This window comes from Geotrypetes seraphini, chromosome 17 (genome assembly GCF_902459505.1).
Source record: "Geotrypetes seraphini chromosome 17, aGeoSer1.1, whole genome shotgun sequence".
Classification (NCBI taxonomy): Eukaryota; Metazoa; Chordata; class Amphibia; order Gymnophiona; family Dermophiidae; genus Geotrypetes; species Geotrypetes seraphini.
The window spans coordinates 25,155,410-25,173,539 of NC_047100.1; the positions used below are offsets into that span (position 1 = coordinate 25,155,410).

Consider the following 18,130-nt stretch of genomic DNA (forward strand, 5'->3'; position numbering starts at 1 on the left):
ATAGCATTAGCACATGAAGGCATCTGACATGTAATTGCGTTTTCAACATTTTCTTAAAGTTCAGTCTCCCATCACAAAAATTGCAGAATACCAGGCAGCGCATTCCAGAGCTAAAAGGGTTATACAGTCTCTAAAAAATAAATTCTACTTAAGAAAGTTTTCCAAAGACCTACAATAGTTCTTCTTATAACACTTCAGTGATTTCTAATATAATTATGTCTTCATGGACATCTTTAATTGGTCCCAGAGGTATTTACTTAAGGGAAATGAAAAGCATTTTTTTTTTCTCTCCAAAATTCGAGACATCTGCTCTGTTGCTCTAGGTATTCCATCATGTATTTAGTTTTAAAAGAAGAAAAAAAATACTCCAATCATTCTGAGAATAATGTTTAAAGTGATTTATAAAAAGGTAAAAGGCGCACTGTCCTCTGTCAAAAGCTCCCCTCTCTTATTGCACTCATTCAGACCCTCCTTCCCGGCATGTTTACCTTTAGACCAGGGATGTCAAAGTCCCTCCTTGGGGGCCAGCATCCAGTCAGGTTTTCAGGATTTCTCCCAATGAATATGCATGAGATCTATTACCACACAATGAAAACAGTGCATGCTCATAGATCTCATGCATATTCATTGGGAGAAATCCTGAAAACCTGACTGGATGCTGAACCCTAGTCTACCCCCCTGATCGAACCCTAGTGTACCCACATCTGATCAAACCAGAAGCTTCAAACAATATTTGCAGTGGTATACGGTGACATTTTAAACAGTGACTTCAGTAAATGTTCCAACTATTCTTTGAGTGGGGGAAAAAAAAAAAGTTTCCTTCTGTTAGCTTTAAAAGTATTTCTATGTAGTTTCATTGAGCATCTCCTGGGTTTTGTACTTTTTCAGAGGGTACAAAATCGATTCATTCTTACCTGTTCTACACCACTCAGGATTTTCTAGACCTCAGTCATAACCTCCCATCAGCCGTCTCTTTTCCAAGCTGAAGATCCCCAATCTCTTCAATCCCTGCTTGAAATCTAAAACAGACAAGACAGACAAACAGGATGTCATGGATACAGTCAAGGGGAATGGTTAATCAGCTGGCTGGGTTAGAGGGCACAGGAGTAGGGTTAAGGATTGAAGACTATATCAAAAGGTAGGTTTTCATGCACAAAATGACATAACGTTGCATTTGGATGTTTCCTTTGCTAAAACGTCCAAATTGCATTTTCAAAACACATTTTTAGAAGGTTGTCTATGCTGTTTGCCTGCGGTGCATCTAAATCTCAAAGTGGGGGGGGGGGGGGGGGGGGGGCACGTGCTATGGGCAGGATTAGGATTTGGATGTTTTTCTGCAGAAAATGTCCAGGGCAAAACATGACACTAGACCTGTTTCAATAATAAGTGTGAAAAGTGCCCAAACGACGACTGGAGGCATAAAGGCATGCCCCCTCCTCCCTCCCCCCCCAATGTGAATGAAACAGTACATAACAGCTCTCTTCTGTACCCCCTTTTTGTCTCCATTCCAAGACCCAATTCCACCCCACTCTCATTCTCTTGATGCCCTATTGCCCTCACCTTTTCCCCTCTATCCTCTCACCAGGTCACCAAAAAAAAAAAAAAAAAAAAAAAAAAGGCATTTCTTTTTCTTCCTTCAACAATCTGAGATCTTGTGGCAGCAGAGGTGGCGTGAGGGCTGTAAGGGAAATGTTACCTCCAGCTTCATGTCATGGGATAGGAAATACTTTTTAAACCAATACTTTTTCCTCATGGAAGGAAATCTGTTGCCTGTATCTTTATAAAATACTAGGAAGAGGTCACGTGATGCCATGAGCGTGTGAGGACGTCTCCTTGCTCGCTCCGGGGCTGCCCTGCCGAGTTTTAGCCAGCCACGAGCATTTAAATCGCTTTTTTGGCGAAATCGCGATAGATTGTGCTCCCTTAAGTGCATGGACAGATATCTCACTCGATCCAGAGAACCCATGCAGGCGCGATCGACGCGAAAGGAACGAGAGCGGGGTCGGCCTGGTGATTCTAACATGGCGGCGAGCCCCGCGGCGGCGGTCTCGCATCTTGCTGACACAGCGCTGAGCGATATCAAGGACGCTCTGGCCCAGATTTTAGGGCCGAAGTTAGAAGCACTAACGGCGCAAATCTCTAATATCGAGACGCTGCTGGCGGCGGCGGCGACCCGAACGACTGAACTCGAGCAGCGGGTATCCACCCTGGAAGATGCAGGTACAACTCAGAATGCCGATTTTAAAGCGCTACAGGCGCAGGTTCGAGCTCAGGCGGACAAGTTGGATGACCTGGAAAACCGCTCCCGTCGCTCGAACCTGCGCCTGATGGGTGTCCCGGAAACACTCCCAGATCGCTCACTGCCAGAATTGCTGGAGAGATGGCTGGGTGAGGAGCTGCCGCTTCCCGCTGCTGCAGGGCCTTTGCGTATAGAGAGGGCACATCGTTTGGGCCCTCGTCCTGGCCTGGAAACCAGACCAAGGGTGGTTATTTTAAAGCTCTTAAACTTCAGACACAAAGTAGAAATACTACAACAATATCGACTCAAGAAGGATGCTTTGAAATATGATGGCTCACCTATTCGCATCAGTCAGGACTTTTCTATGGCCTTGCAGGAGAGGAGGAAGCCTTTCTACCCTCTATGTGCTCAACTATCGGAGCTTAAACAGAGATTCCAATTCATCAGCCCAGGCAGCTCGTTTGGATAGACCTTTGCAAGTACAAGAAGTGTTGCGGGCGATAAAAAATTTGAAGTCTTGCACGGCCCCGGGACCGGACGGCTACTCTCCGGAGTTTTATAAGATCTTGTCGTCCGTCCTAGGGGGGCCCTTACTAAATTACTATAAGACAGTTCAAACTCGCGGTGCATTTCCTAACTATGCGAATGATGCCCTCATTACCTTGATTCCGAAGCCGTCTAAATCGTCAACTGACATTGAATCCTACCGGCCGATATCTTTATTGAATGTTGATATTAAAATCTTGGCTCGTGTGCTGGCGGATAGGCTGGCGCCTATGTTGCCTACTATTATAGTGCCCGAGCAGGTAGGTTTTGTTAGGGAGCGGCACTCGGTACTGAACGTTCGTAGAGTGTTGATGGCGTTCTCTCGGGCGCAGCAGCTGCAATGCCCTGGCCTACTGGTTGGGTTGGATGCGGCAAAGGCCTTTGACAAGGTTCATTGGCATTATTTATTTCAGGTATTACAGCATATTGGGCTTCCGGATAACTATTTGGCCTTGATTCGCGTACTCTATTCGGATCCCACTGCCTCGGTGCTGGTTAATGGGGTGCGTTCTCTGGGTTTTCCAGTGGGTAGGGGTACTCGACAGGGATGTCCACTGTCTCCCCTACTTTTCTTGTTGTACTTGGATCCCCTGTTACGTACCCTTCAGAGAGATGACGAGATTGTGGGCCTACCTGAGGGCTCCACTCAGTTGAGGGTCCTAGCATTTGCGGATGACCTTTTGCTGACTTTGGGAGACCCACAACGATCACTCTCGCGAGCGTTGGACCTCCTGGATGAGTTCCATCTCTACTCTGGTTTAGTTCTTAACAAACAGAAATCCATGGTTCTACCTACTTCAGAAGCAGTGCGTCAGGATTGGCAGGGGGATTTTCCTTTACAATGGGCACCTTCGCGCTTACGTTATTTAGGGGTGGTTATTCCTCAGAGCCTGGACAGATTATACGCTGTAAATGTATTGCCTTTACTTCACCATACGGAGACTACTCTGTCTAATTGGAAGAGATTTCCCTTGTCTATTTCTGGACGCATAGCCCTCTATAACATGATGATACTACCGCAATGGCTTTATATATTACAGATGCTTCCGGTCATGTTATCTCCCACTCATTTAGCTCAACATAACTCACACCTTTCTAAATATCTATGGCAGGGGAAGCGGGCTAGGATCTCCCTATCCAAGCTGATGTTACCTCGTATGAAAGGGGGACTGGGTCTTTTGAGTGTTTCTAGATACAATCTTGCATGTCAATTACGACATATTCATGATTGGTTTTGTGATACCACTTACTTTTCTTTTCCTGAGATTGAATGCTTTTCCTTTAAACCATATCATTTTAGTTATTTATTGCATGCTCTCCACTTGCCTGACTCACTTCTGATCCGCTCACATCCACTATTACCTGCAATGCGCAAGGCATGGAACTCTTTGTGTAGATTGCTGAAGATCTCCTCTAGAGCGACGTCTTGTCTACCGATTGCTGGCAATGGAGCATTTCTCCCGGGCATGAACACTGGGATCTTTCATCGTTGGACCTCAGTGGGGCTTCACTATATTTCGCAGGCCGTGCTTCCCACGGGGCTTCCTATTTCCTTTGCTGACCTACAAACACAGTTTCATCTTCCAGCAGCTGATTGGTTTGCTTATGGACAATTACAGCATTATTTGCGAACATTGACTCCGGCAGTGTTACGTGAGGAGGTTAACATCAAATTGCAAGAAGTTCTGGGTCTGACAGCACAAGAGCCCATACCACTGAAAATATACCATGGGGTGTTACTGGACCTTTTGGGCGAGACAGACTTTTCGGCATTGGCCAGGAAATGGTCGGCAGATTTGCAGGTGCCCATAGCTGCGGATATGATATGTAGAGGACTTTGCTTGGGAAAAGCTTTGCACTTCTCATCAGTGGAGCAAGAGCGCAATTATAAGTTTCTTTTGAGAGCCTTCTATACGCCCAAGAGAGCTCATATAATGGGACTTAACGCGGATCATGGATGTGGCAAATGTAAACAACCTCAGGCATCTTTTGGCCATATGTTCTGGACTTGCCCATTGGTGTCTTCTTTTTGGATACAATTGATAACTGCAGTGGCTCAGATTTGGGGCTGCACCTGGAGACTTCATCCGAGCTTCCTCATTACATTACAGATTCGATTTCATCCTCCCAGACCGGGCTGTGCGGCTTTTCTTAAGAGAACTATACATCTGGGGAGGAAATGTGTACTGTTACAGTGGCTTTCGCCGCAGCCCCCAACTATTCAACAGTGGAGAGCGCTAATGTTACAACAAATGTTGCTAGAACGTAGAGATATAGTGGACATGTCTGCTAAGTCCGGCAGACTCTTTCGTCAATGTTGGTATTCTTTTAGTTTGACTTTTACGTCTTTTGTTCAACGACAACTCTGGGATGTTTAAGAACCTATTTGTTATCTATTACTTATGTCTTTCTTTAGGACCCTGTTTTCGCCGCTGCTGCCCGGGTGGGGTGGGTGGGGGGGATGGGGGGGTTTGGGATTAGAGTCTGTATAAAAACAACAGTTTCGATTCTTTTGTACGTTTTCTGTATTTTACTGGTTAATAAAAATGATTTCACATAAAATACTAGGAATAAACAGGCTCAAACTCAGGGGCGGAAAATTTCATGGCGACACCAGAAAGTATTTCTTCACAGAGAGAGTGGTTGATCATTGGAATAAGCTTCCAGTGCAGGTGATCGAGGCAGACAGCGTGCCAGACTTTAAGAATAAATGGGATACCCATGTGGGATCCCTACGAGGGTCAAGATAAGGAAATTGGGTCATTAGGGCATAGACAGGGGGGTGGGTAAGCAGAATGGGCAGACTTGATGGGCTGTAGCCCTTTTCTGCCGTCATCTTCTATGTTTCTATGTCTAAATCATGGCTAGATTAAAGCAAGTGCTGCTACGACTTCTGCTTATCACTTATAGACAGTCCCTGCTCGGAAGAGCTTACAATATGCAAACTAGGCACATATGCATAGGATTTTATGAACTGCGCACACAAATTATGATACTGCCTCAGACTACATCTATATGCAAGGACCACACAAGCACCTGCTATCTTAGCACCATGTGTCCTTTTGCGCATGCATGGTAATCTTAATAAAAGTTGCTTTATACACAGAAAAGCTCATAAAATGACTCCCAGAATGAATTTCGTGACCGCTCGTTGCCGCTTCGTCTAATGATCAACCATCAGCACATTTAGAACACAGAACGATCACAAAAGAACTAAATGGTGGGAATAAATATTTGCATGCCCATACTTAATGAACTCGGCGTCTGCAGTATTAATGCAGTAACCTAAGCAAATGAGGAACAACAACAACAACAAAAAAAGTGTTTGGAGTTAATGGGAGCGTTGTGCGTATGAAAGGCACATCGCCCAAGTCTCATGAGAAATTAAGGAAGAGAACTTCATTTGGCCATTTCCTAAACTCATCTCACGCAAAGCAGTTAAGGGCTTCTCCTGAAAGGAGAGACTTTTGCAAGTGCACATTTTGGAAGCTTAAAGTGCTCTTTTAAGTCTAAAATTTGTCGTAGCTCAGTACCTGCAGATTTGAGCGAGCATAGGAAGACGTTTCTGTAAAGGCCGATCATGCCAGACAAATCTACTGCATTTCTTTGAGGGGATAAGTAAGCAATTGGACCAAGGTGACCCAGTAGACATTATATATCTAGATTTCCAAAAAGCCTTCGACAAGGTGCCCCATGAACGCTTACTGAAGAAACTGTGGAGTCACGGGGTGGAAGGGAACGTGTACAGATGGATCAAAAATTGGCTGGCGGACAGGAAACAGAGGGTAGGAGTAAAGGGGCACTACTCTGACTGGATAGGGGTCACAAGTGGTGTTCCGCAAGGGTCAGTGCTGGGACCATTGCTGTTCAATATATTTATTAATGATCTAGAAACGGGGACAAAGTGCGAAGTTATCAAGTTCGCGGATGACACAAAACTCTCCAGCAGGGCCAGAACTGTTGAGGAATGCAAAGAACTGCAGAGCGACCTGAACAAACTGAGTGAGTGGGCAAAAAAATGGCAGATGAGCTTCAATGTGGAGAAATGTAAGGTCTTGCACATAGGGAAGGGGAACTCCATGTACAGCTATACGATGGGAGGGAGGGTACTCGGGGAAAGCAGCCAAGAAAAAGATCTGGGGGTATTGGTGGATAACACAATGAAGCAGGCGGCACAATGTGCAGCGGCCTCAAAAAAAGCGAACAGAATGTTGGGCATTATCAAAAAAAAGGTATCACTACCAGAACAAAAGAAGTTATCCTGCCACTGTATCGAGCAATGGTGCGCCCACATCTGGAATACTGCGTCCAATACTGGTCGCCGTACCTCAAGAAGGACATGGCAATACTCGAGAGGGTCCAGAGGAGGGCAACGAGGATGATAAAGGGTATGGAGAACCTTTCATATGCCGAACGGTTGGACAGGCTGGGGCTCTTTACCCTGGAGAAGCGGAGACTGAGAGGGGACATGATAGAAACTTATAAAATCATGAAAGGCGTAGAGAAGGTGGAGAGGGACAGATTCTTTAGACTAGCAGGGACAACTAAAACAAGAGGTCATTCAGAAAAACTGAGAGGAGACAGATTCATAACGAACGCAAGGAGGTTCTTCTTCACTCAGAGAGTGGTGGACACCTGGAACGCGCTTCCCGGAGAGGTGATAGGACAGAGTACAATTCTGGGGTTCAAAAAGGGACTGGATGATTTCCTGGAAGCAAAGGGGATAACAGGGTACAGATAGAGGTTTACCTTACAGGACATTGAGCGAATAGGGTATGGATATTTTAGGTTAGGTAGGGAACACTTTCAGGTCATGGACCTGGGGGGCCGACGCGGGAGCGGACTGCCGGGCACGATGGACCCCTGGTCTGACCCGGCAGAGGCAACGCTTATGTTCTTATGTCCTCAAATGTTATAGGTACTAATGCTGAATTGATTGCCTGCCCCCTTCCCCCTAAAAAAAGGGCAGATAATCTACTCGGATGCATGCCCGAAGTTTTTCATTCACAATTCTCCAAATGTGAGATCACTGGCATTCTTAGACAAGTATGAACTTGTTTATTTATAAGTTTTCAAATACATAGTCAAGATTAACTTGTAACGAAAGCAAATTCAAGACATAGAAAACAAAATAGTATACAACAATTACAAGAACATTTTATAGCTTAAATCCAGCTCAAGTCTTCAAATGAGATCCAAAATGTAAATAATAGCAAGATAAAGAAGCAAAAAAAACCATCTGAAAGAAGGAGAAATTAGGTTCTTACCTGCTAATTTACTTTCTTTTAGCTTCTCCAGACCAGTAGAGGTTAACTTTACGAATGGGTATATATCTAATCATGACCAGCAGGTGGAGACTGAAAACAAAACTTTGGGACAGTATATACTATCCTCCCTTCTCTATTTCCCTCAGTCTGCCGAATAGCCAAGCAGAACCAAGAACTGGAAAACAGGAAGAAAACAATACTCCGAACAGGAGTAACAAATAACATACCCAAATGCTGTTGGAAAATGCAGAGGAGAAATACCCGAAGGAAAATGTCCCCACAGCTCGCCAGCTAAGCCAGCCGAGCCACAGCCGCTGTTCTTTAATTCTCCCCGGCCCTAGAAAAATACTAGAACCCGCAGCAAAAAACAAAAACTGCCCGCGAAAACAGCCCCAACAACAACAACAACAACAGACAGGGTGGGGACCTCTACTGGTCTGGAGAAGCTAAAAGAAAGTAAATTAGCAGGTAAGAACCTAATTTCTCCTTCTTTAGCACTCTCCAGACCAGTAGAGGTTAACTTTACGAATGGGACGTACCAAAGCAGTCCCTCTCACGGGCGGGACCCCCGAAGGGCCGATACCAGAACACGCTCACCGAACACCGCGTCCCGACGCGCCTGAACATCTACCCGATAATGTCTAACAAAAGAATACAAGGAGGACCAAACCGCAGCCTTACAAATATCCACCGGAGGCACGAGCGACGACTCAGCCCAAGAAGCCGCCTGACCCCGAGTGGAATGAGCCTTGAGAAACTCCGGAACAGGCTGCTGTTTCAGAAGATAAGCGGAAGCAATCGTCTCCTTGATCCAGCGCGCAATAGTAGCCTTAGAAGCGCCAGCTCCCCGACGAGGACCAGCCAGGAGGACAAAGAGATGATCGGACTTCCGGAATTCCTGGGTCCGCTGCACATCAGAGCGAAGGACCCGACCGACATCCAACTTGCGCAGCTGCCGTTGCTCAGAAGAGCCCTCCCGACCACCCAAGACCGGGAGAACCACCGATTGATTGACATGAAAAGGAGAAACAACCTTCGGCAGAAAGGAAGGAACAGGCCGCAAGACGACCCGCTCCCTAGACAACTCCAAGAAGGGAGCCCTACAAGAGAAAGCCTGCAGCTCAGAAATACTCCTAGCAGAAGTAATGGCCACCAAAAAGACCGCCTTCAAAGTAAGGTCCTTCAAAGAACAGTCGTCCAAGGGCTCGAAAGGCGGGCGCACCAAAACAGAGAGAACCAGATTAAGATCCCAAGAGGGAACCGAGGGCCGTAGGGGAGGCCTAAGCAACTTGGCCGCCCGCAGAAACCGAATCACATCAGGAAGAGCCGATAAACGCTGACCTGACACCAACCCTCGAAAGGTCGACAGGGCCGCAAGATGAACCCGGAGAGAAGACCAAGCCAGGCCTCTATCCAGGCCATCCTGCAAGAACTCTAGAATGTTAGGCAGAGAAGCGCGAAAAGAGGTCACTCCCCGCGCCCGACACCATTCCTCAAAGAGACGCCAAACCCGCACATAAGCCCGAGAGGTAGAAAGCCTCCGGGACCCCAACAGTGTAGCGATCACCTTGTCTGAATATCCCTTCTTGCTAAGGCGACCCCTTTCAAGAGCCACGCCGTAAGACAGAAGAGAGACGGGTCGAACAAGGGAATGGGACCCTGCATCAGAAGGTCGTCCGAGAGAGGCAGAGGAAGAGGAACCGCCACCAGGTGTCTCACCAGATCCGCATACCACGGACGTCGAGGCCAATCCGGAGCCACCAGCACCACCAAACCCGGATGGTGAACAATGCGAAGAAGCACTCTGCCCACCAGCGGCTAAGGAGGGAACACATACAACAGCCCCTCCGTTGGCCACGGCTGGACCAGAGCATCCAGACCCTCGGCCAGCCCTTCCCTGCGACGACTGAAGAAGCGGGGCACTTTGGCGGTGCCACTCGTGGCCATCAGGTCCATCAGGGGCTGCCCCCAATCTTGCACTATCAACCGAAACGCTCCGGCGCCGAGAAACCACTCTCCTGGATCCAGGAAGTGACGACTGAGGAAGTCTGCCTGAACATTTTCTACCCCGGCTATATGAGAAGCCGAGAGGTCCAGAAGATGGGACTCCGCCCAAACCATGAGCCGAGCCGCCTCCTGCGCCACAGGAGTGCTCTTGGTGCCCCCCTGACGATTGACATAAGCCACCGCCGTGGCATTGTCCGACAGGACTCTGACCGACTTGCCCAGCAAAAGGGAGTGGAAAGCTAACAGCGCCAGCCTGACCGCTCTGGTCTCCAACTCATTGATCGACCAGGAGGCCTCCTCCGCGGACCAGGTGCCCCGAGCTGAGTGGCCCATAAACTGAGCCCCCCAACCGAGGAGACTCGCATCCGTAAGGAGCACCGTCCACTGCGGGAGATCCAGACCCACCCCCTGAACCAGGTGAGGGGTCCGGAGCCACCAGCGCAGACTGCAGCGCGCCAAGCCTCGCAGGGGAACCGGAACATCCAAATCTTGCCTCCGGGGAGACCACCTCCGGAGCAGAGCATACTGAAGAGGACGCATGTGGGCCCGCGCCCACCTCACCACGTCCAGGGACGCCGCCATTGACCCCAGGACTTGGAGGAAATCTCGCGCCCGAGGACCCCGGGACGCCAAAAGCAGGCGAATCTGAGATTGCAATTTGCTCACCCGGGCCTCTGGAAGGAAGACCTTCCCCAAGGAGATGTCGAACATAACCCCAAGGCACTCCAGACGCTGAGCCGGGACCAACCGACTCTTGGAAAGGTTGACCACCCAGCCCAGCGACCGGAGAAACTCCACCACCCGAGCCGTAACCCGGGAGCTCTCCTGCAACGACTTTGCCCGAATCAACCAGTCGTCCAGGTAGGGGAGAACCAGGATGCCCACCGACCGCAAGGCTGCCGCGACGACCACCATTACCGTGGTGAACGTCCGAGGAGCCGTGGCCAGACCAAAGGGAAGCGCACAGAACTGAAAGTGCCGCCCCAAGATCGCAAAGCGAAGGAAGTGCTGATGAGAGGCCCGAATTGGAACCTGCAAGTAGGCCTCCGTCAGATCGAGAGACATCCAGGATGGGCCGAAAGGTCCCCTCCTTTATGGCCACCACAAAGTAAATGGAGTACCTGCCGGTGCCCCACTCCGTAGGGGACACCGGCACCACTGCCTCGAGATCTAGCAAACGCTGAAGGGTCTGACGAAAAGCCTGCGTCTTCCATGGAGTCTGACATGGAGAAGCGAGGAAAAGGTCCGGCAGAGAGCAGGTAAACTCCAGAGCGTAACCGTCCCGCACCACCTCAAGGACCCACTGATCGGACGCGATCTCGGCCCATTTGGGGAAAAATTTGCGCAGCCGGGCCCCCACCGGAACCAAAGGGGGCGCCGGCAAGGAGTCATTGCGCAGGACGGGAAGCGGGGGAACCGGCGGAGGGATTCCCTGCCCCCCGACGGGCCCCCCGAAAGGGCTGCATGCGCTGGAAGAACCGACCCCGGGAAAAACCCTGAGCCGGGAAAGAAGCAGCCCCACGCCCCGGGCGATACTTGCGAAATTCCCGCAAACGCCCCCGGGCAGCCCCACACCTAGACGCAGGGCGGGCACGGTCCTCAGGCAGACGGGGCACCTTCGAGTCCGTCAGAGTCTGAATCAACTCATCTAATTCCTCTCCAAACAAAAAGACCCCCTAAAGGGAACTTTAGTAAACTTAGCTTTGGACGCAGAATCCGCCGCCCAAGCGCGCAGCCACAAAATACGCCGCGCGGCCATGCCATAGACTTAGCCGAAATCCGCACCAAGTCATAAAGAGCATCTGAGAGGAACGAGGCAGCCATCGCAATCTTCGCTACCTCCTGATCCACTAGAGACCAGTCATCAGACTCCCGATCCAGGACACGCTCAGCCCACCGAAACACGGCGCGAGCGACTAGCTCCCCACAAACAGCCGCCTGGACCCCAAAGGCAGAGACATCAAAATCATACTTAAGAAGAGTCTCTAACGCACGCGCCTCCGAGACCCTAAGAGCAGAACCGTCCATAACAGGCACGGTATGCCGCTTAGGAAGTGCCGAGACCACCGCGTTCCCCATTGGCGAAATTAAGGTAGCCCTACCTCCCTCCGGGACGGGATACCCAAGAGCCAAGGCGCACACCAAACGAAACTGCGCCCATAGGCCACTGCGCCAACACAAAATCCCGCAAATCCTGACGCACAGGAAAAGAGCGGGAACCAGGACAGACCCCCTGAAGCAGAGGGGCCCCCATACGCGGGGTCTCCGGCGGCGCCACTGCAAAAATGCAGCACCAAGGAGACCTGCTACACAGGTCTAAAAGCTCATCCCTCTGAATAAAAAAGCGCACCACGGACGCATCTGCTCTGGAAGACGGGAAACCCGCCGCCCCGCTGCCAACAGGCGTCCCCTCTAGAGGATCCTGGAAGCCCGCCAAAGCAGCCAGGTCCTCAACCAGGCCAACACGCTCCTCCGCCCACCAATTCGCAATCCAAGCCCCCCCGCGGGCGCTTGGATGAGGGAGGAGGAAGAGGGGACGCCAAACGAAAAGAGGGAGGCAAAGCCATAGGGGGCGCGGAGGGAAACCCCCCCCGAAACCCCACAGGCGCACGTGGGACCCCCAAAAGTCCGCACAAAGAAAGAAAATAAATTGGGGGCAAAAAACCCCTGGGGGTCCCCAGGGACTCCCTGCCCCAGCAGGGGTCCATGCTGAAACCTGCCCCTGTGTTCGCCATACAGGGGGAAGGTCACCTGAGGTTGCAGACAAAATGGAGGGGCCAGACAAAGAAAATGGCGAAGTTCCCGCCAAAAATGCTCCCTCCATGGCCTGTAGCGGCTGAGAAGACTGAACAGTCCCAGCCGCTAAGACAGGCAAGTCGGCATCAGCTGTCAAAAAATCAGCTGAGAGGGAATCCTTCGGGGAATCCCTCCGTGGGCGGTTGTGGAAGACCGGGCTTCCCCACTGCTCCAAGCCGACTCGCGAGGCACCATCGGCGGGGAGCTCTGGGCGCCTGCAGCCGCTGCCGACGGAGCTCCACCACCTCACCGACCCAAACCGCCGAGTTCAGGCCGGCCGCGAGTGCCTCGCGGCTGGACTAAAATTGTGGCCTACTCCCCCGGAGAAGGGCACAATTGCTCCAGACGCGACCTAGCTATAAAAAAGTGCTGGTTACATGAAAAAATACAGTAAAATACAGTTTTCTTAAAGGGAAACAACCCTTCAGACCAGCACTACCTCAGGATTTTTTTTTTTTTTTTTTTTTTTTTACAGAACAGACTCCACAGGCTCTCGAAGCAATATGCCTTGCTTGACTTAGGGGGCAAGGCTTACTGCTGAGGCTCCTCTAAAAAAATGTGGGGAGGTGGAGGAAGTGGGGGGAGGGACCCCGCTCGTGACCCGCCGGGTTTGACACCCCCGAGGTCGGACGGACCCCCAAACAGGGCCCGACCAAGCTCCGTCCGGCCAAAAACAGGGACAATAAACCCCTAAACAAATTCCAACAGCCCTACCAAGAGAGATGGGTACAGATCACTCAACACCTGCTGGAGACTGAAAGAAGACTGAGGGAAATAGAGAAGGGAGGATAGTATATACTGTCCCAAAGTTTTGTTTTCAGTCTCCACCTGCTGGTCATGATTAGATATATACCCATTCGTAAAGTTAACCTCTACTGGTCTGGAGAGTGCTAAAGAAACTATGGTTAGATAACTGAGCATCCATCGTCATTCAGCACTTACTCCTTCTCCAGTCGCGATAAGTCACAGAAATTTTGTTTTCTTTGAGCCCTTCCAATCGACAACTCTTTGCTATAAACTAAACTAAAACTAAACTAAACCTTAAGTTTGTATATCGCATCATTTCCATAAAGATAGAGCTCGGCACGGTTTACAGGTAAATTCAATAAATGAGGGAAGGACATAATAAGAAATTAGAGGTTATGAAGAGGATAGCTAGCTTTACATTTTCAATAGATAGCTTTACGTTTTGGAGAAAAGCCAGATTTTCAGATGCTTTCGGAATAATTGAGATGAGCCCAGATTCCGCAGCGGGGCAGGGAGGTTATTCCAAAGCTCAGTGAATTTGAAGAAAAGGGATTTCCCTAATTTACCTGCATACATGACGCCTTTTAACGAGGGGAAAGATAGTTTGAGTTTGTGGGCAGATCTGGCAGTGTCGGGTCCCACAAATGCTGCTAATTTGCACCAACACACTCAACTCATTGGTGCTCACACAACATTTAAAGGTATTCTGCTGCCATCTAGCGTTACAATCGGGTATCTACATGAGCACCAGGCGGATCGGTTCACAAAAAGCAGTTTATATAGCTCTTGCTCATAGGCTTATCTGCACCATAACAAGATCGTCTTAAACTCCACCATTTGGGGGATTTGGAAACGTCCCAAGTGTTGCAACCTTCAAATGTAATTTGAGGAATTCTGCTAGATGTTTTTCCCCCTAAAGGAAAACTCCGCTAAATAAGGAAACGTAATTGGTAGAGACAAGGCAAAGTGTACCAAGTAATCAGTGCAGAGCTGCAGAGGTCAGTAGGGTCAACACAAAGATGCTTAGCAAAGGCCTTTGGAGTTTGCACAAATTGGTCATAGAATTTCAGTGCTATTAATTGCTTTCTCCTAAAAGCTTTAATAGTTGGAGCTGACAGATGAAACTAAAGAAAACAGGTTTACTAGCACTGTCTGCAACAGTAATATAAAACACTCCGTTATAACCAAATCTGTCAAAAATGTCGTCAACAACTTTAGTTTGTCAAGACATTTGCGCGGTGGCGCGTAGCTACAGGTGGGCCTGCAATAAGAGCACCACACTGCCCCCTCCTCCTCTCAATCCCACAGCTTCCCGGCATCTGCTCTCCTATCTTGGAACCCCACCCCTCCCTGTTCTACCTTTCAGATGTCCCCGGTGTCGGCAGCCATTCGTTTTTGCTGCGGACTCCAGTCCCTTAGGCTTCCCTCTGCACATCCCACCCTCACTGATGTCACTTCCTGTTTCCAGGAAGTGGCTCCTGGGGTTCCAAGATACGAGAGCAGATGCCGGTAGGCTGTGGAGTTGAGATATGCAAGGTAGGGGTACAAAAGCCTGTATTTTTTTTCTCATATCTTGTGGGGGGGGGGGGAGCATCCAAAATACTGGGTCCAGCTATGCCACTGTTTGATTCATGATTAGGCCCTCACAGCACCATGTGATGAAGTTTGAGAAAACCAGGCTAGTTCAGCCTAGTATTACCATATGGCTCCAGAAAAAGGAGGATGGATTGAGACATCAATGGAAGTAAAAACCCCGATGTCTCAAGCCATCCTCCTTTTTCTAGAGCCAGATGGTAGCCCTAAGTCAGCCTTTAGGTTAGCTGAACAGTGAGAAGACACCAGGGTGCAGTAAGGAATGTAATGTAATGTAATTTTTTTTATTTAATGTAATGTAATTTATTTCTTATATACTGCTAAACTCCGTTAGGATTCTAAGCGGTTTACAGAAAAATAGACAATAGGGTGCATTAAAATTATAAGTAAAATAGGTACTTAGAAATTAGAAGTTGTTGGGGGAAAAAAGCTACTTTGTTGAAATTGTAATCAACGCCTATCATCTCTTTTTGCTCATCTTGAGGTCATTGCAGCCATCTCACAAGGGTATATCAGAGCAACGTGCACCGTTCTTGTACATCTTGCACTCTCTTTTCCTGGCAACACCCTGCAGTGAGTTAGCTACTGCTTGAATTATCTTCCATCTATAGAGAGAAACATACGTAGGGGTCGGAAAAGGTTAGCTGCGGGTTTGCATTTAGATAGAGAATTTCGGGACCTGAAAAACCAACCAGCCCTCCTATTGCCTACAAAAACATCCACTGAAGTAGCACATACAATGATAATATTTTCTACTTGTTTGCATTTTTGAGTAGCGTTGATGCTCCATGGTCAGGGGTCACCGACTAGGACATAATGCTCACAGCGGGCGATCAGCATTCGTAAGGGACCAGAGCACTGGGTAGCCGGAGAAAATGAACTTTACAATGATGTTTCTTTCATATCTGTTCTTGGGCTTAGTTTCTACTGAAAAGGGGAGAGGGTGACAGTACTTAGAGCTACAGCCTCAGTACCCTGAGGCTGCGAGTTCAAACCCACGCTGCTCCTTGTGACCCTGGGCAAGTCACTTAAGCCCCCCATTGCCCCAGGTATGTTAGATAGATAGATTGTGAGCCCGCCTGGACAGAGAAAAATGTTTGAGTACCTGAATAAATTCATGAAAACCGTTCTGAGCTCCCCCTGGGAGAACGGTATAGAAAACTGAATGAATAAATGCAGTAGTGGGGGAGGGAAGGGGGGAACCCCTAGATCCGTTGTACCTTCCTTTTTAAGCATCAGAAAATTCCTCTCTGCTATGCTTTCTTGCTTCGTACGTGAAGATATTTTCTTTTCTTACTCCTATTTTGAATAGTGGTGATGCTGCGAGTTGCATATGGTTGAAGCATGTATACAGTCAGACCCAGGTCTGAAACGGGCCAGGAGGACAGCATGGAGCAGGTAGGTTTTGTTTGGGTTTTTTTAGGTAGGAGTTGTTAGGTGCAATTGACTCATGCTCAAGTCCTAGCAACTTGATGAATTGTGGATCTAAAAAGAAATTGGTTTTGTGCTAGTCTGGAAAGGAGGGATTCAGCGGCAAGAAGGTTACAGTCAGAGAAATCCAACGTGCAGGAAGCTTCTAAAAGGCTGGTAGGCCCATCCCAGGAGGCATGAAGGGGCCGACCAAGGAGCATTGCAGGCTGCTTGTTTGGGGTTGCTGCCGCCGATTGGGAGGGAGGGTGGGGGACTATTGGACCCGCAATAGGGATGGGGGCTGCTGTTGCACCCACAAAGGGGGCAGGGAGTTTCTTGGGCTGCTGAACCTGCTAGGACTGAAGGGAGGGAGACAGTTGCTGGATCGGAATGGGGGGGAACTGTTGCTGGACCCATGTGGTAGGTGAAGTGGAGCTGGAGGAAAGGGAGAGGTGCTAGACCCACACCTGGGCGCTGAAGGGTGGGGTAGAGGTGTTGGACCCAGGGGAAGGGAGAGAGGTGCAAGACCTGCAGAAAGAGAGAGAAGGAAAGAGAAATGCTGAACCAAGGGGATGAGAAGGAAAGAGAAAAGCTGAACCAAGGGGATGAAGGAAGAGGAAGTGAAATATTGAATATAGCATAGGGACAGAGAGGGAGGAATAGAGGAGAGAAGCTGGACATAGGGAGATACAAAAAAAAAGAGGGGAGATGATGGGCATGGGAGCATAGGAACAGGGACAAAAAGGGATATGCTGCATCTGCAATGGGGTGGCATATGGACACAGAGCTAGACATGGGGGGAGAATAAGAAGGCAGAAGGAAGATACTGGATAGGGGGGCAAAGGAATATAGAGGAGCAATACTGTACATAGGAGAAGATCATAGAATGGTGAGATGATGAAGACAGGGAGATGGGCACAGGGGAAATACTAGAAAGGGACAGAGAAGAGAGATGCTGAACAATACATACACAGATGGATGGTGAGCATGGAGAAAGAAGACATGTCAAATGGTCAGGAGACTCTGGCAAGTGAGTTAAGAGAATACAAAAGAAGAGACCAGCGCCTGAGACCAACATGATTTGAAGAATAAAATGATGAGAATAGAAAATAAAAGTATTTTTTTCTACTTATTTTGTGATTAGAATACAGTATATCAGATTTGAAATATATATCCTGCAAGAGCTGGTGTTAGACAGAACTGGGGACCGCAAAGCCCAGGCCATGCTTCTTTAAATTTCAGCTGGCTTAGGGCTCTCTCTGACCAGGGGGCAGTTGCCCTAGTTGCACTCCCCTAACACTATTCCAGTCATTTGTGGCTGCGGTATTCTGTTAACATGATTTTCCTGTGTCGCATTGTGTAATAATTTGGCTTTTTCAGTTTTCTCGATAGTGCAGGAGATATTTGTGGAGGGGAGACAGGGGTTTTGTTGATCCTTGCCGTATATTATTTGTTTATAAAATGACAATTGTACAGAATATCGTTTCTTTTTAAGATCAGTATAAAATCATAACTATTCGAGGCT

At 48.7% G+C, this 18,130-nt stretch overlaps 1 protein-coding gene across 1 annotated transcript in view; it reads right to left on the reverse strand.

Annotated features, from left to right (window-relative positions):
- Positions 1-913: 913 nt before the first annotated feature.
- The window catches only part of EOGT (EGF domain specific O-linked N-acetylglucosamine transferase), a 77,747-nt gene continuing 60,530 nt past the window's right edge, over positions 914-18,130 (reverse strand). The window contains exon 16 of the mRNA XM_033926588.1: positions 914-1,019. Within this exon, the coding sequence (XP_033782479.1) occupies positions 1,002-1,019 (18 nt within the window). The 3' untranslated portion in view covers positions 914-1,001. The remainder of the gene's footprint in view (positions 1,020-18,130) is intronic.